At 38.0% G+C, this 27,540-nt stretch overlaps 1 protein-coding gene across 2 annotated transcripts; it reads right to left on the bottom strand.

The window, feature by feature from the left end:
* Nucleotides 1–425: 425 nt before the first annotated feature.
* On the bottom strand, nucleotides 426–26,111 carry LOC123517606 (UBX domain-containing protein 1-like). 2 transcript variants are annotated; one of them, XM_045277872.1, is made up of 9 exons: nucleotides 25,954–26,111; nucleotides 23,681–23,802; nucleotides 23,055–23,208; nucleotides 21,824–21,947; nucleotides 21,089–21,216; nucleotides 20,377–20,605; nucleotides 18,547–18,736; nucleotides 4,469–4,507; nucleotides 426–668 (listed from the first exon to the last, which is right to left on the bottom strand). In XM_045277872.1, the coding sequence occupies exons 1-8, from the start codon at nucleotides 26,001–26,003 to the stop codon at nucleotides 4,470–4,472; spliced, it is 1,035 nt and encodes a 344-aa protein (XP_045133807.1). In that variant the 5' UTR covers nucleotides 26,004–26,111; the 3' UTR covers nucleotides 426–668; nucleotide 4,469. The 2 variants fall into 2 exon arrangements, with proteins under 2 accessions (XP_045133807.1, XP_045133808.1); XM_045277873.1 differs by lacking the exon at nucleotides 426–668 and having other exon boundaries at nucleotides 4,247–4,507.
* Nucleotides 26,112–27,540: the final 1,429 nt, after the last annotated feature.

The raw sequence follows: 27,540 nt of genomic DNA, 5'->3' as shown, positions 1-27,540 counted from the left end.
TCTCTATGTTTCTATATGCATCTTTCAAGTAAGTCTGCCAAACCACATTGCAAAACAATTTAAAATAAAGCTTGTAAGACATTTTGAATGCAACTCTAAGCATGACTTCAAGAAGTCAAGACATTATTACTATATCAGATTCATATTCCTGAAAATTTCAAGTCATAAAACCTTAAAACCAATAACTTTTTAAATAATGAATCTTTCAAATCTTGACCGCAGCATGCCCTTAAATCAATCTATCCATATATATACATACTAGGCCAACAATCTCATATGGGCTGACCCAGACAAAGCACCACACACTTATACATATACATTTAATTCTCTCTCTCATACACATGCACACACACACACACACCCCACAATATTGTGAACCATCCTATTACATTCCAGGTGGTTAGGTATGAATAAACAAATAAACATTTCTGGGTAGAAGTGACATATATTCAGTGAAGTGGGTGGCACCTGACCTGTCACAACAGCCACAGACAACTGCCTGCCAAAATAACATTGTGGCTGACTGAGAGTGCTATGTCAAGTACTTTTCTTTGCTTGTGATTAGTGTGTGTAGGAATGACAACCATGTGGAAAGGCTGGGTGATGATACACAAGCAACCACTGTAGTGATTCTGCATCATGCATTGTTGTTGTTATTACTCATAATACTGGAAATAGAGAAAAATCAATGAAAATAAATTTACAAGCAGACATATTGATTCAAACACACACACACACACACACACACACACACACACACACACACACACACACACACCGGCTAGACTGGATTTGGCGTTAACACGAGAAGTGTACCTATGTGAGGATATACAATACAAATGTCCATTGGGGAAGAGTGATCATGTGGTTATGGAAATGCAGATGGCAATAACACAGCGAAGGAAAGATGAGACATACAGGAGTGGTAGATTGAATTATAGAAAGATGGACACAGAAAGTTTTAAAAATTATTTCAGAACATTAGATTGGGAGGAGATATTACAAATCAGAGAAGTGCAAAAAAAATATGAGATTTTTATGAAATATTATAAAGAAGGAATTATGAAATTTGTACCAAAGTATAAACCGAGAGAGGAAGGAAGAAAGGATTGGTTTAATGCAACTTGTGTTAAGGCTAAAGAAAAGAGAGATGTGGCTTGGAAAAGATGGAAAAAGAGCAGGAATATACTAAATAAGGAGAATTATAGAGTGGCGAGAAATGAGTATGTGAGGGTAAGGAGGGAGGAGGAAAGAAAATTTGAAAAAAGATATTGTAAGGAACATCCAAAATTGTTTTACAGGTTCATAAATGGTAAACTTAAAAAAAGAGAGAGTCCATTGAAAGATTAAAAGGAGAGCAAGGGATAGTAGATGACCCTAAGAATATCATGGAATTGCTAAATAATAGGTTTCAACAAGTATTTACTAAAGAAACAATATTTGTAAAGCCTCAGAATGTAGAAGGAAATGTGCACATGGATGACATTAAGATACCTAAAAAGGAGTTATATAAAATGTTGGAGGAACTTAAAGATGATAAAGCGATGGGACCAGATGAAGTTTCAGGTAAATTATTGAAGGAATGTAGAGAAGAATTGATTGATCCATTATATGATATTATAAGGTGCTCATTAGAAACAGGGAAGTACCAGTAGAGTGGAAAAGAGCTGAAGTGGTGCCCATTTATAAGGGAGGCAGTAAGGAAGAGCCTCTTAACTATAGACCTGTGTCTCTAACAAGTGTGGTCGGTAAGATTTGTGAGAGGGTGATAAAGAAATATTGGATACGGTTCCTGGAGGATCATAAGTTATTATCGGATCATCAATTTGGCTTTAGGAAAGGGAGGTCATGTGTAACAAATCTACTGAGCTTTTATTCAAGAGTGGTTGACAAAATGCAAGAGAGACTGTGTATATTTGGATTTAAAAAAAAGCTTTTGACAAGTTACCTCACATGAGACTGCTATGGAAATTAGAGATTTATGGAGGACTGAAGGGAAAAGTGTTAAAGTGGATGGAAAACTACTTGAGATGGAGGGAGATGAGAACGGTAATAAGGGATGCAAAGTTGGACTGGCTGGTGGTGGAGAGTAGAGTCCCACAAGGTTCAGTGCTGACACCAATACTTTTCCTTGTCTATATTAATGATATGCCAGAGGGAGTAAACAGTTATATTAATTTGTTTGCGGATGATGCGAAGTTGTATAGGTGTGTGAAGAGTGAAGAAGATTTGAAAGTGGAGCAAGAGGTGGGAGATGGAATTTAATTTGAGCAAAAGTCATGTGATGGAGATGGGGAAGAGTGGAAGACGGCCAAGAGGGTCATATAAGATGGGTGAAGGTGTAGTGTTGAAAAAGGTGGAAAAGGAAAAGGATTTGGGAGTGATAATACAAGACCATGGGCAGTTTGAGGCTCATATTGACAAGATGTTTAGAGAAACATATAATTTGATTAGAAATATTGGATTAGCCTTTCATTATATGGATAAAGATATGATGAAGAAATTAATTAGTATGGTAATTAGACCAAGATTGGAATATGCTGGAGTGGTTTGGTCCCCTTATAAAAAGAAGCATATAAGGAAGTTGGAGAGATTGCAGAGAATGGCAACAAAAATGGTTCTGGAATTGGCAGAAATGACCTATGAGGAGAGATTAAAAGAAATGAATTTGCTTACCTTGGAACAAAGAAGAGAAAGAGGAGATTTAATACAGGTTTATAAACTGTTGAATGGACTGGATGAAGTGGATAATGAGCAAATGATGTTGAGAGGAAAATTTAAGTAGAACTACAAGATCGCATAGTAAAAAGATAGCCAAGGGAATATGCTTGAAGGATGTGAAGAAATATAGTTTCCCACAAAGATGTGTGGAGGTGTGGAATAGTTTGAGTGAGGAGGTGGTGTCAGCGAGGAGTGTGCATAGTTTTAAAGGAAAGTTGGATGTGTGTAGATATGGAGACGGGGCCACACGAGTATGATACCCAGGCCCTGTAAAATTACAACTAGGTGAATACAACCAGGTGAATACACACACACACAAACACACAAACACACACACACACAAAGAAAAAAATAATAACAATAATAATAATAATAATAATAATAATAATAATAATAATAATAATGAAAATCATAATCATAATAATGATAATGCATTATCATGATTATTACAGACCTTTTATACAACTTTTTAATTATTTTTTTGGGTGGCCAAAAGTGCCTTCAGAGATTGATTGGTGTAAAATAATTATAAATAAACTTACATTTTCTGTACAGTGAATAATTGAAAATATAAAGAAAAACTTCATACAGTCTGAGAGCACATACTGACACCCTCATATTGCATTTAACAGAAGCTACAACTGGAGAGAGAGAGAGAGAGAGAGAGAGAGAGAGAGAGAGAGAGAGAGAGAGAGAGAGAGAGAGAGAGAGAGAGAGAGAGAGAGAGAGAGAGAGAGAGAGAGAGAGAGAGAGAGAGAGAGAGAGAGAGAGAGAGAGAGAGAGAGAGAGAGAGAGAGTTGTGTGTGTGTGTGTGTGTGTGTGTGTGTGTGTGTGTGTGTGTGTGTGTGTGTGTGTGTGTGTGTGTGTGTGTGTGTGTGTGTGTGTGTGTGTGTGTGTGTTTCACTGTTTGATCTGCTGCAGTCTCTGGAGAGACAGCCATCGTTATATGGAACGAGCTCAGAGCTCATTATTTCCGATCTTGGATAGGCCTGAGACCAGGCACACACACACCGGGACAACAAGGTCACAACTCCTCGATTTACATCCCATACCTACTCACTGCTAGGTGAACAGGGCTACGTGAAAGAAGACACACCCAAATATCTCCACCCGGCTGGGGAATCGAACCCCGGTCCTCTGGCTTGTGAAGCCAGCACTCTAACCACTGAGCTAATGGGTGTGTGTGTGTGTGTGTGTGTGTGTGTGTGTGTGTGTGTGTGTGTGTGTGTGTGTGTGTGTGTGTGTGTGTGTGTATTAAAATTTAAAGTCTGAAAGTGTCTCTGGGCTTTTACTTTTAAGTAAGTTTCCCTTCTCATGCACAAGGCTTCATTGGCAGAGTGAGAGATATAGCAATAAACACCACAGTGATTACACTCACTCTTATCTCTTCTGCTGTATAAAGAACTGCAGAAAGCACAAGCTTTAATGATTAAGCTTTTATATGGTTCAATAAATGGGCACCAGTAATTCTAGAGGTGAAGGCAGAGTGCCATACTCCCAGTCCTTCATAAATCATACACACTCATTTAGTGAACACAAGAAGGAAATATTTATTAATTTTTATTCCTGTAACAATTTTCTTGCACATAATACATATAAAAATCACAATTTATGAATAAATTAGTATAAGCCCATTTGTATTATTGCTAAATGTTGATGTGAATCCATATGCTGTAGTAGCTAAAATCATGATTAAAGGTCCTACTAAATTACCAATCATAAAAAAATAACCATTAGAAATATTTACCCTATTTAGACACCATCAGTACAGCAGTTGGCACAAGACCTGGAAGAGAAATAAAGTAGTTAATACATTAAATTCTGCTGCATAGGAGCCAGGGTTAATAAAAACATAAGAAAATGAGGGAAGCTACAAAAGGCCATCAAAACTACCCATGATAGTCCTGTATGATATAGACCTATTTGTTGCCACCTATCATTCTCATCCATATATTTGTCTAATCTTTTTTAAAGCTCCTTGTTGACTAAACACTCACAACATCATTACAAAGTCTGTTCCATTCATCAACCACTCTATCAGAGAATCAAGGGCCATATCAACAAAGATTCTTAGTTTTTATCATAAACAAATGTCTTATCTCTGAAGGAATCTTAAATATGAGTTTTGGTCTTGGTCTAGATATACTGAGATGAACTCTCAAGCCTCAGTATGAAAAGGTGTAAGAGTAAAACAGAAAATTCTTTTATTTCTCAATATCAAGTTAATAGTACAATTTCTTAAATTTTTTTTACTGAAATAACGAAGATGATAATTATCATAAGTTTTGTAAAGATATGAATGCATAAATTTGTGTATATATATAGGCAGATTCCATCAAAGCACAAGGCATGTGTATATTGTCTCAGTGTTTACTGCCTCGAGCCCAGCTGGCCTGTTCCCCTCACTAAGCAGCGCCTCATTTCCTACTCTTTTTTTGTTGGTATAAAGGAGATTATGACCCGTAAGACTGAAAGGGCCAATACAGGACACCTAGCAGGAGCCATGGCAAGTCTTTCCTTCCTCATACAGTCGGTATTACGAGGAAACATGTAGTTTGATTGGCTTTGACAATCAGCTGCACAAAAGAGTGGCATGGGTCTCTATTGCAAAGAAAGTAAATAAGATGTGCCAAAAACAGGACACAGGAAGATCCAAGGTAATAACAGCTAGAGAGCTGCATTCCCTATTGGCTAAATAACACTGTACTTAATACTTTGATTATTAGTATTGGCAACCACTTTTTACCGTGTGGCTCTCCAAGCTCTCCTCGGCTCTCCTGCCAAGCCTGTCACAAATAACACTCCTGCAGGTGTAGTCTATTACATTTAATAGTTTAAAGTGACTCAGATCATCCAGAATATCCCTTAAGGGGCTGATAAATCTTGAATAGGCAACTTGGGCTCTTTGGCAGACAGCCATCTTTGTTAAATTGATCCCAGCGTAAAATCTTAAAGACAATACAACTCCAGAGGTATCTCAAATCAAAGAACAATTCCGAGAACAATTCTGGAGGTTAAGATAAAAGTTATGACAAAAAGGTTGTCTAGGATAAATTTCCATAGTTAAGAGTCTTTGTTAATACTGCCGTTGTTCCTTCCCATTTTTTTTCTTAAACCTAAATTTCTCAAGCTTGATTCCATTATTTCTGGTTCTATTCTGGCTATTGATCCTAAGAACTTTGTTTATGTCCCCTTTGTTATAATGCCTATACCACTTAAATACTTCTATCATCTCCCATCTTACACTTCACAACCCTTAGTGTGGATGCTCACCCCTCCATCCCCCACATGAGCATGGGGAAAGCCACATAACAGAACCCCTAGTGTGGATGATCCTTTAGGCTGCGTTTTTTATTTAAACTGATTCATTTATTATTTTAATATATTTTTGTGGTTTTTGGTATGACTTATTTTTGTTTTCATGCTTTTTTTTTTTATTCAAGCTGTTAGCTATGAGGAGAAAGGGGGTTTTATCTATTCATTTATTTACTTATTTTTTTTTTCTTTTGTGGCAGCAACATGCATTTTTTTGGAGACTAGTCAACTGAACCAGTGCCACTTGCACCAGTACCACATGCACCAGTGCCAACTGAACCAGTAGTCGACTGAACCAGTGGTCAACTGAACCAGTGGTCAGCTGAACCAGTGGTCAACCAAACCAGTAGTCAAGTGAACCAGTAGTCATTTGAACCAGTAACCATTTGAACCAGTGACCATCTGAACCAATGCACCAGTGGTTATCTGAACACCAGGGCGGCACCAGTGGGCCCAGTAGGGGGTTAGACTTCACTGAGACTGGGTGCTTTTTTCACGTTGCACCTACCCAGTTTACCCTACATTTTTTGTAGTCATAATTTATCTACAAATAATTTTATGTGAAATGGCTCTAGATATTTCACAGTCCTTGAGAGGTGGAGAATTGCTATTGCATCATGATTTTGAGTACTGTCATACCTCGTCCAACACGACAGTTAGGTTCCTGAGCTTGTCGTGCACGGTGAGATTCGTGTTGGGTGAATAATAGACCCTATGGGAAAATAGTGGTTAGATTCCCAGATCCTCCCCAAAAAACACTTTTTACCAAACAGACTGAAAATAAAAACAATAAATGAAGTACCAAACACATTTTATTTAACTACAGTACTAGTACCTTATTTAGTTTATTTGCTGGTTGGAGAGGGCTTGAAATACAAAGTGATGGGCCTCTGACTGGCCATGGCTAAGATGAAATCAAGAGAGCGCAAGGGAACCACGTCTGCATACAACAACAGCACGACAAGGAGAGAGCGAGTGGCGCGAGGCAGCGTGCTACCGCCAGCCCCGGGGCGAGTCCAAGACGCTTGGGAGGGGAGGTTGCGTGCATCCACCAGGCCCAGCGGGAGATTCAAATGGAAACCAAATCGTGCAATCGTGAGTCTAAGTCGTGCTCGGCAAAATATGGCATATTTTACCGATTCGTGTATACGCGAGATTCGTGTTTGGCGAGATATGACAGTATATTCTTCGGACAAAAGAGCCTTGGATGGATGATGAAAAAAAGTATTGGAGGAGCAGGAAGTATAAGACTTTCAAATGTAAATCATCAATAATAATGAATGGCTCAAATATTATAAAAGAACCCTCTGACCACACCCATTCTTGAGACTCTGTTCAAACTGATGTTCACGCTGCCCTTGCAAAAATTACACAAGATTAAAAAAACACCTGCGCCACCACAAGGACAATTCTCCCCGAACATCTCATTCCCTTAAACGATGATGTCTTATCAAGAATGCCAGTAAAATCTGCCATTGAACGACGTATTAGACAAACACGTCAAAAAGAGGATAACATCCAACCACCTTCTCAGTTGCAAAACTTTGAGATACCTAATGATTATTCAGACATTGTCATGTATGATTTTGGAGTCGATGATCCTCAAAGAATTTTAGCCTTTGGGAGGCATGATTTGGTAAACTGCCTTCAGAGTGAAGTATGGATGGGGGATGGAACATTTGAAGGGAGGATGCTAACATAATAAATGAGTTACACCTGTAATGAAAGGGTTACAGAACCACTGGTTCAGATGGTCACTGGTTGAAATAGTACTGGTTCAGTTTGCACTGGTTCAGATGGTCGCTGGTTCAAATGGTTACTGGTTCAAATGACCACTGGTTCACTTGACTACTGGTTCAGTTGACCACTGGTTCAATTGGCACTGGTGCATGTGGTACTGGTGCTAGTGGCACTGGTTCAGTTGACATGGAACCATTTTTTACTTGTCTTCATTACAGTCTGTGTTTCAGTTCAGTCAGGTTGCATTTTTACTTATCTTCATCACTTTTTTTTTTTTTTTGCCTTTCATAATTAATTCTCTCAGTTTTTGTGTTAAGGATACATTTTTTCTCTTTACATATATTTTCTTTTTACAATTGAGTTTCTTGGTATTTTGATTTATATTCAGTATTCTATGGATCTTTTGGTACATATTTTTTTCTATTTTCATAGTTATTTTCTAATATTTTTTTATATTTTCTTAGTTAATATTTTTGCATGTTTTTTTCTTTATATATTTTGGTATTGTCTTTTTCCTATCTTCTTGTAATTTTTCCATGTTTTTTTTTGCATTTTAGACGTTTTTTTTTATTTTGTATATTTTTTTCAGTATATTATTGTTTTTTTTTTTTGTACTTTTTGTGCTTTTTGCATGAAATTTTTAAGATTCAGTTTAGATTTATTTTCTAAATTTTAATTTATTTATTATTATTATTATTATTATTATTATTTTTATTTCATCTTATTGAGTAACGTTTGGTTTGCGATGTGGAGATGGGAATGTGTGTTTTATCATGTTTTGTAAAATTTTTTCTGTACAATTAAAGACAAGATAAGACAAAACACACACACACACACACACACACACACACCCGGTAGCTCAGTGGTTAGAGCGCTGGCTTCACAAGCCCGAGGACCGGGGTTCAATTCCCCGGCCGGGTGGAGATATTTGGGTGTGTCTCCTTTCACGTGTAGCCCCTGTTCACCTAGCAGTGAGTAGGTACGGGATGTAAATCGAGGAGTTGTGACCTTGTTGTCCCGGTGTGTGGTGTGTGCCTGGTCTCAGGCCTATCCGAAGATCGGAAATAATGAGCTCTAAGCTCACTCCGTAGGGTAACGTCTGGCTGTCTTGTCAGAGACTGCAGCAGATCAAACAGTGAAACACACACACACACACACACTGTGTTGTGGTCTCAGTTCTACCCGAAGATCGGTCTATGAGCTCTGAGCTCACTCTGTAATGGGGAAGACTGGCTGGGTGACTAGCAGGCGAACAAGGTGAATTACACACACACACACACACACACACACACACACACACACACACACACACACACACACCATCTACTGAAAGATAAGGCAACACATGCAAACACTCTATACACTAAGGCCAGGAACACACTAGCGACTTTGTGGCGCCACATTGTGGTGGAGATGTAGCTCACTATGACTTTCCATTGTTTAGGAGCTGTCTCATGCACACGAGTGTCTGTGGCCAGAGACTGTGGTAAGCTGTCACTCATCCCTGCCACAGCGTGGCACAACTGTGTCGAGGATCCGTGCACACGAGTGACTGTGGCTGACTGTGGCTGAGCTATGGGCAGTCACATACATACCAAATGTGGTGCCAGAATGTAGCGCCACAGTTGCTAACCCCTTGTGTGTTCCCAGCCTAATAGAAAAGACAATAAATACACACACACACACAAGATGTGTGAAAGAATAATAAAGAAACAATGGATCGAGTTCCTTGAAGACAAAAAATTAATATCAAATAGCCAATTTGGTTTTAGAAAGACGGTCATGTGTAACTAATTTATTGAGTTTCTATTCTAGAACAGTTGATAGAGTACAAGGGAAAGAGAGATGGGTTGACTGTATTTATTTGGATTTAAAAAAGGTGTTTGACAAAGTGCCACATACAAGATTACTAAGAAAGATAGAGAAGGGTGGCTTAAAAGGAAGCACATTGAGATGGATAGAAAATTATTTGAGGGGGAGAGAAATAAGGACGGTAGTTAAAGATATGAAGTCCAAGTGGAGAGCAGTAGAAAGCGGAGTGCTGCAGGGATCAGTATTGGCACCAATACTTTTCCTCATTTATATCAACGACATGCCAGAAGGAGTGAACAGCTACATAAATCTGTTTGCAGACGATACGAAACTGTGCAGAGTTATAAAGCAAAAAGAGGATTGTGAAATACTGCAAGAAGACCTAAATAAGCTCTGGGAATGGAGTAAAAAGTGGGAAATAAAATTCAATGTGGACAAAAGCCATGTCATGGAAATGGGAAAGAGTGAAAGACAACCCGTGGGAATCTATAAGATGAGAGATGGAGTAAAACTGGGGAAAGTAAAAAAGGAAAAGGACTTAGGAGTGACGATGGAAGAAATCAATCAACCGGTAAGCCATATTGATAGAATTTTTAGACATAATTTGCTAAGGAATATTAGAGTAGCATTTCACTACATGGACAAAGAAATGATGAAGAAATTGATAAGTACTATAATAAGACCCAGATTGGAATATGCAAGAGTAGTGTGGACCCCTCATAAAAAGAAACACATAAGGAAGTTGGAGAGACTACAAAAAATGGCTACAAGAATGGTTCCAGAATTTGAAGGGATGACATATGAGGAGAGACTAAAGGCTATGGATCTACCAACCCTGGAACAAAGAAGGGAAAGAGGGGATCTGATACAAGTTTATAAATTTATCAACGGAATGGACCAAGTGGATAATGAGAAACTGATCCTGAGAGAAGAATATGACATTCGAAGCACAAGATCGCATAGTAAAAAGCTGAGAAAGGGAAGATGTCTGAGAGATGTTAAAAAATATAGTTCCCCGCAAAGATGTATTGAGACGTGGAACAGTATGAATGAAGAAGTAGTGTCTGCAACGAGTGTGCATACTTTTAAAGTAAGATTGGATAAGTGTAGATATGGAGATGGGGCCACACGAGCATAAAGCCCAGGCCCTGTAAAACTACAACTAGGTAAATACACACACACACACACACACACACACACACACACACACACACACACAGACTACGAGGAAACCAAAACAATTTACATCAGAAGAAATACGACACAGGATGAAAGAATGAAAATGAAAGAGCTTGTAACTGAAGTGAGAGAGAAAAATGAGGAAAGAACCGAGGAGGAAAAGACCAAGTTTTTTTGGAGGATGAGAAATGGGAGGCTGAAGAAGTGGTAGATAAAACAGATGGAATAGACATTACACTGACTGAAACATGGAAGAAAGAGATTAGGAATGGAATTTAAGTGACATACACGAATATAGATGGATTTCTGTCTAAGAGGCTAGAATGTATGGATTACCTAAGAAACAATGAACCGAACATAATGTGTGTGGTGGAAACAAAGTTAAGGCCTGAAATAAAGCTAGATTGGTTTGATGTAAAACACTACAAAGTATGGAGAAATGATAGAAAGAATAAAGGAGGTGGTGGTATAATGGTTTTTACTAAGAAGGATCTGATAGTGAAGGAGGTGAACTTTAGTAAGGGAAATGAGGAAGTGATAAGTATGCTTATAACAGATGGTAAGAGGATATTAATATTATAACGGTATACATACCACCAAGAACCAGTGGTTGGAACTATGAACAGTATTAAATGGTGATGAGAAATACTCTAGACAGAATGAAGCAAGAACTCATCAGAAAAGATAGAGTGATGATAGTCGGGGACTTTAATTGTAAAGAAATGGTGTGGGAAGACTACAAAGTGGTGAACGGTGGTGAGTGGGCAGAGGAATTGTCAAACGTAGTAACAAATAACTTGATGACACAGTGGGTGAGATCACCAACAAGGTGCAGGGGAGAGGATGTTGCAGCGAGGTTGGATTTGGTATTTACCAGGGGCATCTCCCTAAAAGAGGAAATTGAACATGAATGTCCCTTGGGGAAAAGCAACCATGATGTCCTAAGTTTTGAGCTGGATACGGAATTAAGCACGGAAAAGAGTGTGGAGCACAGGGAGGAAAAATTAAATTATGTTAGAGCAAATTATAACCATATAAGAGAGTTCTTTAATGAAATTGACTGGTCTGTGATATACCAGGAAGGGAATATGCAATTGAAATACAATAAATTTATCGATTTACATAACTCTGCTGTGAAGAAGTTTGTGCCATATCACAGAAAGAGGACTTTAAATAATAAACAGTGGTTTAATAGAAATTGTGAAGAAGCAAAAAAGAACAAAGAAGACATGGAAAAAACTTAAGAAAAACAGTGAAGTATTATCAAGAGAAGTCTACAAAACAGCAAGGAATAGATATGTTGAAGTAAGGAGAACAGCACAAAAGGAATATGAAGAGAGTGGTGGAAAACTGTGATAGTGACCCTAAAATGTTTTACAAATTCATAAATGGAAAACTAAATAAAAGGTAGGCAATAGAAAAGTAAAAGATGGGAAGAAGTATATGAGGATGCTAGAGATATAGCTGAAATATTGAACGACAACTTTTGCAAAGTGTTTACAAAGGAGGAGCATTTTACAGGAGGAAGGCCTACGGAAATAAAGCAAATGCAGGACATCATGGTTACTAAAGAAGATATAAGGAAAATTATAAGTAACTTGGATATCAATAAATCAATGGGGCCTGACGGCATATCTGGGAGGTTGCTGAAAGAATGTAAGGATCAATTGTTGAACCCCATATTTGATATTGTGAAAACCTCCATACGAACAGGAATAGTCCCGAAAGAGTGGAAAAGAGCTAACATTGTACCTATATATATGAATGGAAGTAGAATGGAACTGTTAACTAGTTAATCGTTGACTAGTATATTGTGCAAGGTATGTGAAGAAGTAATTAAAGCAAAGTGGAGTGAGTATCTAGAAAGTGAAAACATTCTGAGTGAAAGGCAGTTTGGTTTCAGAAAAGGAAGATTGTGCGTATCCAATTTATTATGTTTTTATTCAAGAGTGACTGACATACTACAACATAGAGAGGGATGGGTGGATGCTATCTACCTGGACTTGAGAAAGGCCTTTGATAAAGTGCCACACAATAGACTGATGTGGAAACTAAAGAAGATTGGAGGAGTAAATGATAAACTAGCAAAATGGATGGAAAATTACTTAGTGGGAAGAGAAATGAGAACAGTGGTGAGAGGAAGAAAGTCCGAGTGGAAGAAGGTAACCAGTGGAGTTCCACAAGGGTCAGTGCTTGGTCCCATCATGTTTTTGATTTATGTTAATGATATGCCAGTAGGAATTGACAGTTACATGAATATGTTTGCGGACGATACTAAAATTATGAGGAGAGTAAAGAATGTGGAAGATTGTAACAAGTTACAGGAAGATCTTGATAAAATATATGAGTGGAGTAAAGAGTGGCAGATGGAATTTAATATAAACAAGAGCCATGTTATGAAAATGGGAAGAAGTAGATACAGACCAAACAGGGATTACAGGCTGGGTGATGAGAAAATTGAAGAGACCAATGAGGAGAAAGACTTAGGAGTAACCGTGCAAAACACTTTGTCACCGGAGAAACACATTAACAAGATATTTGGGAAAACATATAACATGCTTCAAAATATTGGTCTTGCATTCCACTACCTAGATGAAGGAATGATGAAGAAGATACTATGCACTTTAATAAGACCCCAGTTAGAATATGCAGCTTGTGTCTGGTCACCGCATATGAAGAAAAATGTGAAGAAGGTGGAAAGGGTACAGAGGCTGGCAACAAGGATGGTACCAGGACTCAAGGAGTTAGACTATGAGGAAAGACTGAGGAAGCTGGGGCTGACCACATTAGAAGAGAGAAGAACAAGGGGAGACATGATAACTATGTATAAATTGGTGAACAACATTGACATATTGGACAGAGAGTTGATAAAGGTGACCACAAGTAATCATCTCCGAGGACATGGAAAAAAACTAATAAAAGACATCTGTCTAAATGACATGAGAAATTATAGTTTCCCGCATCGTAGTATTGATAAGTGGAATAAACTGAGCAGTGATGTCGTTGACGCAGTGTGTGTCAATCAGATGAAAGAGATATGACAGGAGTGGCCAAGGAGGCAGGACACAGAGAGCTTAGCTCGGGCCCTGTAATACACAAATAGGTAAATACAAATAGGTAACACACACACACACACACACACACACACACACACACACACACACACACACACACTATCTGCACACTGAAAGACAAGACAAGACAAAACACACAGCAACACCATCTGCACATTGAAAGATAAGAGAAGACAAGACACACACACACACACACACACACACACACAAAAGTGGTGAGGCAAATGGGCAAGCCTCTTAATGTGTAGCCCCTGTTCACCTAGCAGTAACTAGGTACGGGATGTAACTTGAGGGGTTATGGCCTCGCTTTCCCAGTGTGTAGAGTGTGTTGTGGTCTCAGACCTACCCAAAGATCGGTCTATGAGTTCTGAGCTCGCTCCGTAATGGGAAAAGGCTGGCTGGGTGACCAGCAGATGACCGTGGTGAATCACACACACACACACACACACACACACACACACACACACACACACACACACACACACACACACACACACACACACATCTGCACAATAAAACACACACACACAGACAACAATAAAAGGCAAGACAAGACAAGACAAGACAAGACAAGACAAGACAACACATACACACAGTGCAGGAGGGAGCCAGGTCCAGGTCTGAGTTTAGGTCCAACCAGTAAGTGCCCCTTCCTTGAAGACGTCACATATATACAATACATAAACCATTTTGAAAAAGCCGATTTGGAAGAAAATAGCTAGACACAAATGTTTATCATATTCTGACTTGTCATAAATCAAAACTAACTTCTAATATATAAAGACATTACCAGGCTGAGCAATAAGAAAATATTTCAAATAGCACTGTATATAAAAGCGTTACAAAATCAACATACTGGCAACCCCGCTTAATGAACAAGTTACATTCCTTAAAAAACATTCGTTGCATGAATTTTTGTTAAGTGAACCAATTATAACAGTTTGACCCCTGACTTGAACTTCCATTGAGAGTAAACAAAGCAAGAGTGTATCATAGTACAGTAAAAGATTTAATGAAAGTAAAAACTATGAAGTTAAACATCTAAGCAGTTTAATTTAAGACTAAGTCATTATAATGTACACTAATGTATGTATGTACGTAACTTTATAATGTTGATGATCTTAAATTTATGAAGAGAGGGAGAGTGGAGCGGGAAAGACGCTAACTGGCAACCTGTGGAATGTAAACAAAAGCCGCATCACTGTACCGCATACAAAACTGTACCACATTTCCACAAGGCTTTCCATTTTATCCATTGCAGAGTCACGAGTTCGGGTGGTTCTTTTTGCTTGCAAGGAAGATACAGTCTCACCAGCCTTCTTAATAGCCTTCTTAATAGAGTCTGCTGACTTAAAAATAGTAGAGACATCAAGCTATGATGGCGAGCAATGCTATTAGTTTTTTTGCCTCTCATGTCTGTGAAAAATATCCAGCTTCACTTCAAGAGTAAGAGACTTTCTGGTCTTCTTAGCAACACTAGGCGTCATTGCAGGGCTGGTTGCAGGACGTTTTGGTGGCATGTTGAGTGAGGGAAGATGAACTGCTGCTGGACGCTGTTATTGTTTTGAACTAATAAAAGCGGGGAAGGGTAGGGGGAGTGAGTGGTGCACGTTTTGTTCACAAAAGGCGCTGGTGTATTCAAAAGCCTGTCAACTTGCGTGATACGGTGGGGCTTTCAAACTTGGAAAAAATTACCTGGATAAAATTTTGTTAAAGCGAGTTTGGTGTTCGTTATACAAGCAGATGGTAGTAAAAGGAAACGTTCATTGTAGCAAAATTTCGTTGTGTGAATGCTTGTTAACTGGGAGTTGTTTGTACTTAAAAACAATTCTAAAGCCCACCATTCTTATTCAAAATTATTAAAAACAAAAATAAAGAATATTAACTACTTTCAGAATACATCACAACTTGCCAAGACCTTGAATCAAAAAAATATCTTTTATATATGATGTCACTTTCACACACTTTAACGAGGCTATAAATCGCTTTTAAAGTCTACATAATCAGCTTATCATAACCAAAACCCACTTTAACCATCATAAACAAATTTTTGAAAATGCAAACACTTCATTACAGCTTGAAATGAAAAATCAAAGGTAGTGGGTTTAAAGATTTGTAACAGAAACTGAGATCATATCCAAGCCATAAACAGCCTCTAAATCACCATAATTCATGTAACACAAGAATGGAATACACTTCAAACACTCCTAAATATATGTAAGAAACAGGAAAATTGACTTAAGGCTAAACAAGTGAGCCAAGATAAATAAAATAATACTGGCACTGTCCAGGCTGATGCAGGCTGAAACCTGCTGATGACGTCATCTAGATGGCCGCCCAAGAGAGCTGGCCACCAAGCACTTGGCCTCCTTCAGGGTTCATAACACACAAAGCAAACAATGACAGATAAACCTCAACAACTTGTATGAAAGATTAGGTTTGTGGCTCTACTTTGTGAGCTGTCTGGCATATTATAGGTAACAAATAAAACACAAAATGACTGAGAGATGGGCATTGGCTGGGTCAGTGCCTTTGTTTACTTATTGAAAATAGAAAAAATTGCAGTGTTTAACTTTACTGCAGGTGTTGGTTCTCTGATATGTTGTCTTGGGGGATGGGAAGGTGAGGTTGGAGGAAGCTACGAAGGATTTGAGAGGGTAAAACATTGAGTTACTTATAAACACTGGTTTGAAGATTAACTTGGTGACATCTTTGCCTTGTTTATAGATCTGCAATGGTTAATTTGTTGATGTTTTGCAGTGAAGGTAACTAAAGTTAAATTATGACATGCTAGCACCACGAAATAATGAAGTACGTACACTAATATGTAACATACATTTCTGGTGAACTGTCCTGCCATGGCAGCGAGTGTCTGACTGTCCGTGTCGCCAGCAGGCACACACACACTCAGACAAACACCATTTTGTGCTTCAAACAGAGCATAAACATTGACCCTTTGTTTAATACTAGGCTACAAACATGGTTTTATTTTCATTATCATCAATGTTTTCATTTTCACTATCACTACCTCTCACAACCACCATTACCACCGCACATCCTCGCAGCTCATGGTAAACACTAAACAAAAGAAAATGGTGGTGGTGAAAGTGGCGGAGGCAGATACTTCGGTGCTGGTGTTGCACATTAAATTTTCTGAATCACTAATAATAATAATAATAATAATAATAATAATAATAATAATAATAATAATAATAATAATGATTTTAGTGTAATGATATAATGTAATTTGCAAATTATTACTTACCTAGCAAGAATATAAAAGAAATGAGAATAATCATAGAGAAATATTGGTAACTTGTGAATATAGGAAGTAGAAGAAAAAAAAAAATTCTCTCTCTCTTCAATGTGCAATCTTTATGAAAACACTTAGAAATTTTTAATAATTCACTGAGATTTAGTAAACAATCATGGGAGAATGGCATTTCCATATCCAGAGAGAGAGAGAGAGAGAGAGAGAGAGAGAGAGAGAGAGAGAGAGAGAGAGAGAGAGAGAGAGAGAGAGAGAGAGAGAGAGAGAGAGAGAGCTGGCAAAGGATCCAATAATGACAAAGCTTTAATATGAGTACTGACACTGCAGTCATTCCAAGAGATATGATCAGCTCTCTCTCTCTCTGAAGAGACAAATCATCCTGCAATTCTACTGGAGATGAAAGCTAACCAGACAAGACATGACGTATTAGATGTGATACAAACTAAGCAAAAGTTAAGGAGTTTGTCACATCATTTCTTAATCACTGGTGTAAAGTTTGGATTTCTGAGTCATCAGTATGTATATGATGAAATAATTCTCAGAACCACAGCTTGATATATAAGTAGGGAGAGAAAAAAAAAAAAAGTGAAACTATGATTTCCAGAAACTTTCTCAGCCAACAGCTTGAAATGATGAAAAATAACCAATAATGTACTGTATATATTCCAAATGGCAGAATTTTAGTTTATGATTTGTTTAATGGTAGGAAATTTTTTAAAATTTTCTTCTTTTAGTGAAGGTTTTGTTAATGTGTCAAATTATAAACTTGTCAAAAAAATAAACTTAAAAAATAACATAAGGTTCTATTATTCAGTTAGTGTGTTTTCAATATATGTGCACATTTTCTCAGTCCCTTTCCTGTGCATTAAGGGAGGATCCTGTAGTAAGAAGTGAAATATCAGTCTCTCCAAGACAGACAAATGATGTTCTTGGGTGGACTATGGGAATAATATTTGTAATATCTAGCAAAACATCAATGATTGGCTTGAGTTTCTGCATGAAAAACACTTAGATATAGGTTAGCTAATGGGGCATCATCTTGTGACAATTGGATGGCTGAAAATAATACTTCAAACATTTGTTTATGTTTTCGAAGGATGTTGCCACCAAATGGGGCCTGAAAAGGCAAAGTCTGCACTCAGGAATTGGTGATATACATGAATGTATTAGAGCTGTACACACGTACCATGGCCAAGTTGTATGTTACCACAAGGACTCTTCAGCATGTACATCAAAACAATCTTGCAGTAAGAAAGAGGGTTAAAATTATTAAGTTGGTGAACAGATATATTAGTAGAGAGAGACAGCAATGGGGAGGAGCAAGTGATGGACTGGGACCAGTGGAGATGACTAGTGAAGAGATGTGACCCAATATGAAAAATGGGAAACGTCAACAGGGGAAGAAATAATAAATAAATAAATAAGAATAGTTACCTAAGACTTCCAAAGGCTTATCCATATCTTCATCGTCAAATATCTTGCGAGGAAAGGATGTGGAGAGGTTGAAGGGAGTCTCTGGGGGCACACCATCTGGCCGGTTGAGGCTGATCCAGAGGCGCACAGCTGAGAGGGGCTCCTTGGCCTTGAACTCCTGCACCAACGGGGTTCCACTCGGAAAGCGTATCTGAGAAAAGACATTCTTGAATGAAATTCACATACTTTTCATAACATAAAGTACTATAGGACAGCTTCTGAAATGATCATGGCCTTATTCTGAAAAAAAAAAAAACAAATCTTAGGAATTCCAACTTTGAGATCAAATTACATGCATTTTGGCCTCCAACTGCTAAGTGCATTGGGAAAAAGCAGTGATTATTACAATATGAATTACCCAATCTATAGTGGTAAGAAATAATAAATAAATAAACATAATAATAAAAAAATAAATAGAATACAATAAAACAAAATTAAAGGAATAAATAAGAAGAAAAATAATAAAAAAGTGATAATAAAAATAAAGAAATAATCAAATAAAAAATAGAAGATAATTAAAAAAAAATTAGACGGAGAATCTGCAACAAGTATTTAAAATAGGACTGAATTCATCAGTTACTTGTTGTCCAGCAGTTCCTGGCTTAAAAAAACATATATAGTAGGCATGGCAGCAGCAGGGAAAGATGCTTGGACCACTGCATAAGTGTCTTAGAGATTGCTTGGAATGCAACACTTGTTACTACAAGCTAAGGAAGTAATTTTGTACAATAGTAAAATATATTGAGTCATCTGCCACCCTTCATTCAAGCTGTCTCCATAGTGCACAAGCATTTCAAAATAGTTTAATTTCATTTAATAGGCTCTATACTTAATATACAGCATCATATATAAAATAAATACCAAAATTTGAATCAGAGTAATATTTTGCCATTCTTGATGATTAAGACAATTATAATTTGCATCTTAGAAGATATAGAAAGATCAATTCTTTCTTTCACTTTCTATAAGCTGAAAAGTCAGTGGTGGTCAATGTTTCTGGATTGATTATAGTACCCTAGGTTTTCTTTTCTACTAAGACTCCAAAATATCAACTCTAAAATACCAATATCTCTCATATTGTTTAAAGTCACACACAAAACTTAAATTACTATGATGTTAATCAATACCAAAGATGAACTTTCACTGAAAGGGACGGAATAACTGTTCAAGCATGTTGAGTGAAAGCAATGCAAGAGTGAAAGAAGTACAAAACACAATAAAGTAATGCAAGGACAGGAATAACTGCTCACTTTAACACCATAGTCATTCTCCAAAGAGAGTACAGTGGAACCATGCATGCTTTGGGCTCCGAGGGATCTCCAAGCGCACAGGTTCGAATCCTGTCCACGGTCCGAGTGTAGGTTGGACTTCCTCACTCGGGGTAACGGTTTCCTAGCGGGTGGGCTTTCAGATAGGAGGTACCCCAAAAAAGTACCCCCTTTAGCCCAGAAATTCCCATGAAAAACCCACATGGTATAAAAAAAAAAAAAAAAAAAAAAAAACATGTCAGACTGATATGAGACATAGTATAAAAATTCTAGTGACTTTTTTATTTTTCACTAATTGAGTTTGAGTCTCAACTCCAGCATAAATGAAAATATAAGAATTTGACAACAGAGGTTATATCATAAAGGAATCTGTTTCAAAAGTTATTTGTGAGAACAGCATCAGAGATCTACATTTCAAAGCTAAAGTGGTCACTTTCCAAAATGGTGAACTGTCTTCCTCTTGTACACTATCTTTCAAACCCAAACAATCTTGATTAAAGCTCCTATTCCATGAGAACAATACCTGCAGTCTGGCTTGTGCATAATCTTTCTTTTGGGCTGGTTGAGCAGCTGGTGCTGGTTGAGGTTTTGCTTCAGAAGGTGCTGCCCCCTGACTTCCTCTAAGATCCTTTTCTCTTCTTGCTTGCCTGTCCCTTTCAATCTGTTCCTTCACCCTCTGCCTGGCCAGTTTGTCCTCTTGCTTCTCCTTCCTCCTTTCTTCTGCCATGCGTTTCATCTCATTCTCTTGCATTCTTAAACCAAAAAGTGTAAATTATCTTACATTGATTGTAACAGTACTGTAATTAGTTCTCTGAATATGAATAACTAGGAGGAGATGGATATATATATATATATATATATATATATATATATATATATATATATATATATATATATATATATATATATATATATTCTGTGCCTCTTCTGGTCCCCCCTAGCCATTGGTTGTGTCTGAAGGTCTCATCCTCCTAATAAGTAAATCACATGTGAAGAACAAGTGAATGCTTCAAGGCCGCTCAGGTGCCAAGAGACTTTCATGAACCTACTGGATGACTGTACTATTTGAATTTGCATTCTTCTTAAAAAAATCAGCACCAGATTGTGTATCAATTGAGAGGCAAACAAATACAAGGAACAATGTCAAAGCTTTACACTGGATGCATGGTGGATGCAGGACACCACCACCAACTCTTGGCTATATACAACAGCAATGATGTAAGATTCATACTTACATCCTCTTCCTTTCTGTTATCTGCTGTCCCATCTGGATCCGCTTCTTCTCGCGCTCCAAGGCTTCCTTTGCTTCTTTCTCCTCTCTTTCTTTTCTCCTCAGCTTGATTTTTCCCTCCAACTCTCTCTTCTGCAAAACTTATCATTATTATGCATTTTTTTCAGTGATTTCAAGGTTCTTTTTATTCTAAAGAAAAAGCTACATTTATATCACAGCATCCAGATTTTCACAAAGTGCAATACACTCTAACTGGAATTCATCTGTGCATGGATGGATAACAAATATTAAAGGTACCAAACCAGGCTGATTATTTTACTCATCTCTGGCATGTCTGTCATATAGATATTGCAAATTAAGATATAATTTTCATATATTCTTGAATATTGTAAAGCGTGTAAGAGTAAAAGAGTTGAAATCTCTCACTAAAGAATTTTCATATGCTGCAATGCAAAACAGGAAGCAGAAGCAGCCTTATCTTTTATTATTATCTTTTATATTTTATTTTCATGGTTCACTTTATTCTTTTTAATTATCATCTCACATATACAGAAAAAGGCAAAAACAAAAGGTTCCATTTCAAACGTTGACTGTATAGCCTATGTGTCCTCTTGTTAAAAGTAAGTGAGCAACACAGCTGTGTAAAATGGAATCAGAAATATAAGAGATTTCACGGTGAATGTTATAATGATTTTGATATTTATTCATGTGACTAAAGTCAACAAGGTATTCTACAAACCTTCTGCAACTTTTCTTCCTCTGATAAAGGTTTCTTCTCTTCAGTTGATTCAGAGAAATTTGTATGACCTGATTTCACAGCATGAAACTCCACTTCCTCTGATGTCTTGAACAGCTTGCCACAACTGGAGACATCAACAAAATATGTGTGTGTAAAGAGCAGTAATCACTGATTTTCAAAGGAAACAAACTATGTGCTGACTTTGAGACTCTCAATCTTTATATGGTATTGATAAATCTTCATTCTACTGACTAATCATTCATATAAATGTGAGTAATTTACACTTAAAAGCTTTCCCCATTTCTCTTAATTACATATGTAATATCATCTTATTCTACTTTGAACTCAATAATAATAAGAACATAAAAAATCAAGGGATGTTGCAATAAGCCATTATGAATACACATGGTGGTCCCTCTATGAAACATGAAGTTAAAGATAGAGTTATGAAAGGTAAGTTTACATACAAATAATGACTTCTATGGCTTAGCAGTGATAGTTTAAGGATACTTGCAGAAAGATTTCATTAAAATTTCACCTGGAAGTTCTGAACTCACTGAGCATAAAGAAAACATTGAAAATATTGAGAAATTCAGGTCTCTGATACTTTAGAATTATCTTTGAGGTGTCAGTGTCACGTTCACAAAACGATGAAATCACATGGGCCATTCAATCCACATGAAAAAAGTTCAACATTAATAACAGTGCACAGTAACTACTACAGCTAAATAAACCAATAGTGTACCATGCCATGGCTGGTGGAGAGTGTGGATCCTGGTACTACTCACACTGGCTGACTGACCGTTTTGCCCTGACAATGAATCAAGAATACTGTTCTCATATGCAAATTCAAGAAGCTCTGCTCTCTTAGTTTAGAGGATTGATCAGTGGTTCCCAACATTTTCTTGAGTGAGTACCACTTGAAGGTCCCGTTCAGTCCCTGCGTACCCCCTGGTTCCACAAAATTTCAGTTCCAGCAAATATCAATTTTAATCAAGATAATATGACCATAAAAGATGATTCCAGTTAATGGTAAGTCAACTATTCAACACCTAAGAACACAGCAATATCAGACTACTTTTCCTGCATAAAATTTCCTGTAATGTCTCTCCCCTCAAGGATGTTCCACAGAGTAAAACAATGCTGGAAGAGAAGAGTGCAAATATAAAGAAGAAAATGAGTGTAGAGGAAGGGGAGGGCAAAAGTTGTGTAATAAGTACGTACTACTTACTCATCACACTTGATAGATTTAGCCTCGTCTTGACCATCCTCATCACCTTCTTTTGTTGCCTCTGCTGCACTTGCTTTACCTTCTTCAACTCCACCAATTGCTCCTTCTGTAGCTTCTGCTCCACTTGCTCCTCTATCTCCATCTCCACTTGTGCCTGGAACATGGAACAAAGAATGATTACCACCTACAATACCATGTATGAAATAGTAATGATACACTTTCTTCTCTCTCCTTTTATTCAAGTCATAAGATGCAAACATGGTCACTAAGTAAACTGAATATACATATTCAAATAATAAATATGAACTATATGAAAGGAATTCAAATGGTAAACAAATTTTGTTCATTTACTTTAATTACATATACAACACACACACCAAATATATCTAAACAAATCTATATATCCACTTCAAACACACACTAAAAAGCCAAAGATTCTCAATACTTCAAGATCTCAGAGATAATTCCAAGGGGTGACAGTGTTATTCACACCATAATCAACAACAAATAAATACAAACTGAAATGAATTCATAATTTTCCAGCCAGAGGGTATGCCATACATACAAACAATGTCCCTCTCTCCCACTGACACTCCCTTATGATAACATGTTAACATTAAACTCACCGACAGCTGCAGCACCTGCAGGCTCTGCTGGGGGATCATTGATGCCTGGGTCTTCAGAGTGAGCCAGCAGCCACTCCATGGCCTGCTCCACTCCTCCTCCAGTCACAGCCAAAGATTTCTTCCTGCAGCAAAATAAAATTTTCCATATGGGAAAACATTACAAGAAAAAATAGGGAGTCTTTAAATATATCTACTGCTGTAAATACAAGACCACAAACAAAGACACTTATCTCATATTTCTGATATAAACATAAAATAGAAGAGCAAAAACACACACACACACACACACACTGATGAGGATGGAATGACTGACACTGTCTTGGGCATGTTGATGCTTGAGTGCAAGTTGTATGGAAGAAAAATGCAAAGGAATGCAAAGGCCAAGAGGAAAAAGTAAAGGTTGAGGGATGTAGGATGGGAGACTATCCAGGTAGACTAGAATGAGAGAAGCTTGAATGGTGTGGATGAATTGAATGATAGATTTGTTGAAAATGTGAGGAATGCAGCAGCCAGCCAGATAGGGTATGTGAGAACAAATGCATGTAAACCGTGGTGGAATGATAAGATAGGAACTCTAAGAAAGAAGGCCTGAAATATGGTATGCAGGTAGCAGAGGAAAAGGAGGCATGAGAGCCAGGAGGCAGAGAGTGAATACCAGAACACATGGACAGCATATGTGAGTAAGCAGCGAGTGATGAAGTGAAAGACAATGAATGCTAAGGGCAGGTGTGTGAGAGAAGCATGATTCAGTCCTTAAGAGAGAAAGGTGTGGAAAGTGGTAGAGAATGGTTCAGATTCCTGAGGGATGAGAAGATGCCTGACAGTGAGAATGTGCAGAGGCTGAATGTGAATGGGGCAGTGTTAACATATAAGGAAGAAACAAGAAGGATGTTGAAAGATTTTTGGGAAGAGACTGAGGTGCATCATATGAGAAGAACCTGACACCTCATCTGGCAGTGTTCCAGGCACCAGTATCTTGATCACATTGGTGTCTCCAATAGTCACGTTGGGAGCATTGATGAGGACAAAGCTACAAACAAATCTAGCAGACCAGACAAGTAGCAATAATAGTCTGCAAAAGAGTGACATACTAAATGACATGGCACATCTTTATACTGATACACTACTGATCATATCATGACTTGCAATTTCCTACAGATGCTTACTTTCAGAACAAAGAAAAAATGATACTAAGATAATACTTTCTGAAATTGTCCACTCTCCATACTTGTGCAGGAAACAATTAAACATCATCTGGCATAGAGACACACATGACACTGCCTTCCACAACTAGGATTACATGCTCCAACAAGAGAGAGAGAGAGAGAGAGAGAGAGAGAGAGAGAGAGAGAGAGAGAGAGAGAGAGAGAGAGAGAGAGAGAGAGAGCAAAGACACACTACCAATCATATGTCCTTTCATTTATAACAACTCTTCCTTCAGCCTCTCTCAATAAGCTTTCTATAAAACACACTAAAGAATACAGCACCAAACACGTTATGGGCAGGGCTGGCACCAATCAGTCAGTCCCTGCACAATGCACACTCACACTGCTGTCATTGCCACTCACCAGTGCTGCCAGGATGAGCTGTGAACTTTACCCTAAATACACCCTGAACATTGCCCTGCTTGTTAAAAAAAATCTACTTATTAAAGATCATCTATATGTATGCACATGTGAGAAACATCACCATAATATAAACAGTGGTGAAATAACAATAAATTTGTAGTTTCAACCAATATATATGATCTTGTATTTCTTTTTCCCTATGTCTAACAAGCTTGGAGACCTCCTGAGAAAGCGAGATTTTTGGGTGGGGAAACCAAACCTAACCTAATATAAATTATGTTCCGAAGTTATTATTAATTTCCGATAGGGTAAAATGGTGTTAGAAATGCTCGTAGAAGTGTGATCTTGGACCGTGAGAATGTGTATAGTTACATGTGGTGTACTAGTTGACACTGCAATAATAACGAAATAACATTACCCTGAAGTGAAATAATGTCACCCTAAAACAAGCTAATTACACACGGCACGGGGCTGGCAGGGCACGGCTGGTCAAATAACACACGCCTCTACATTTCTGAACTAGATTAGCTTCGGTGTAGAGTAATTCAACTAATCTAATTCCACGGCTGATCCCAACTCAAAATAAAAAAAATAATAAAATAAAATAAATAAAAATAAATAAAGGATAACGTTTTGCCCGAAGTAAATAGCCACTGTCTGGAAATGGCTAAAGTTGGTTTGGTGATCCCCAAGCACGGTACTCACACGGCATTCTCCGAGAAGCCCATCTCCATCAGGGTCTGCAGGGCTGCCATGGCTGCTTAACTCACTCGTGACCAGGGACAACACAGAGCTAGCCCACACACACGCCGCTTCTGCCTCAGTCACTCCGGGCCGGAGGTGGTGGTGGTGGTGCTGGGGATGATCTTGATCTTGACAGTTGACACAAGGCCTCTCTCTCTCTCTCTCTCTCTCTCTCTCTCTCTCTCTCTCTCTCTCTTGATGTTTCCGACCTAAGAGGTTAGAACACAACTACACGTATTACATTCTTAAGTGTCCTTTCAATTTTAATATCAATGGAATGTTTTGTTCTCTCTCTTTCCATATTACTTTTTTTTCTTGCCTTGATTTTCTTATCATTTTTTTTTGTTTACTTGTTATTATTTTGACAATCGGATGAACATGTCTGATAGTCTGTTTTGGTCTTTCTAACACGCATATCAGCAATACGCGTTTCACACTAAATCAGATAAGCCAGTATGTACCTGTGTGTGAAAAACGTGACTCCTTTATCTCTGTACAGCACCATGCTGAGAGAGAGAGAGAGAGAGAGAGAGAGAGAGAGAGAGAGAGAGAGAGATTTTCTTATGATTGGCCTTCTTTCAGACTAGCTAGTTGCCTTTCTGAGAACTAAATCAATCAAGAATATTTTATGTTAAGATATGAAATTCAGACCAGTGGCAGTATCCCTCACCTCTTGCTTCAGTGAGGTGTCAGAGTGGATATTACTCCCTTGTCTCGATCTTCTCTAGATTACAAGATCTGTCACCCTGACTGTTGGGTTTTCTTCGATATCGCAGCACTCACCACTGTATTACAGAACTCCTCACTCGTGTCTCCCCAAATTGCGTGGCAGCGGTCACCGATCTTAAGAACACTTTCGATGACGCTAGCAGAGATATAAGTTGGTGGACTTGAGGTATCAAAAGACGACCGCCGAGATGAGTAAGAGGATATAATATTTCTGGGATATAACTTCTCCGGTCTTCTGGTAAGAAGCTTACAGTACCTAAAACAAACTAATTGAACTTAGAAATTCAGGGGTTGGTGTTTTCAGTACATTTTTATTCACTATTCTATACGCTGTTTGTTCTCCAAACTGCTTGTAATAACCCTGTACACCACTGTTATCGATTATGCTGACATTTACATACACTCCATCTCACCTCACAATCTCGAACAGAACCTATCGTGAGTTGTATGGGATACTGACCCAGTTAGTCTCCTGTCCTAAAGGTCACTCAGTGGTTTGTTAATGCCTTTCAGGTTCTTTGATCACATAGACGTAACAGTGGTAACATTTTGCTACAACGAATTCTGTTCCTTTGGGTCAAACCCATCAACGCACATGAGTCATTAACTCTAAATTCCTTAATTCCCATGTAGGCATTCCACACAGGGACACAGCAAACATTAACTCTGCCTCCTCGTGGTGTCGGTCCTTTGCCTTTACTTTGTTGTTACTTGTCCATGGTTCGAGCCATCGTGTTCATCACCAGCCACTACAGCGACCGTCCATACAGCGTGTCCGTGCAGCACTATAGGACACGGTCTATCCCCCATCCCCACCCT

The sequence above is a fragment of the Portunus trituberculatus genome, chromosome 42 (assembly GCF_017591435.1).
Source record: "Portunus trituberculatus isolate SZX2019 chromosome 42, ASM1759143v1, whole genome shotgun sequence".
Classification (NCBI taxonomy): domain Eukaryota; kingdom Metazoa; phylum Arthropoda; class Malacostraca; order Decapoda; family Portunidae; genus Portunus; species Portunus trituberculatus.
The sequence above is the reverse complement of the archived record's forward strand: the minus strand, read 5'-3'. Positions and strand labels throughout refer to the sequence as shown.

Excerpts from the sequence above, each read along its gene's own strand:
- LOC123517606 (XM_045277872.1), bottom strand. The coding sequence starts at position 26,003 with ATGGCAGCCCTGCAGACCCTGATGGAGATGGGCTTCTCGGAGAATGCC. Across the intron at positions 23,803-25,953 it reads GGCTTCTCGGAGAATGCCGT|GAAGAAATCTTTGGCTGTGA; the intron begins GTGAGTACCGTG and ends ATTTTGCTGCAG. Across the intron at positions 21,948-23,054 it reads AAATCTATCAAGTGTGATGA|TTGTGGCAAGCTGTTCAAGA; the intron begins GTAAGTAGTACG and ends TGATGTCTCCAG.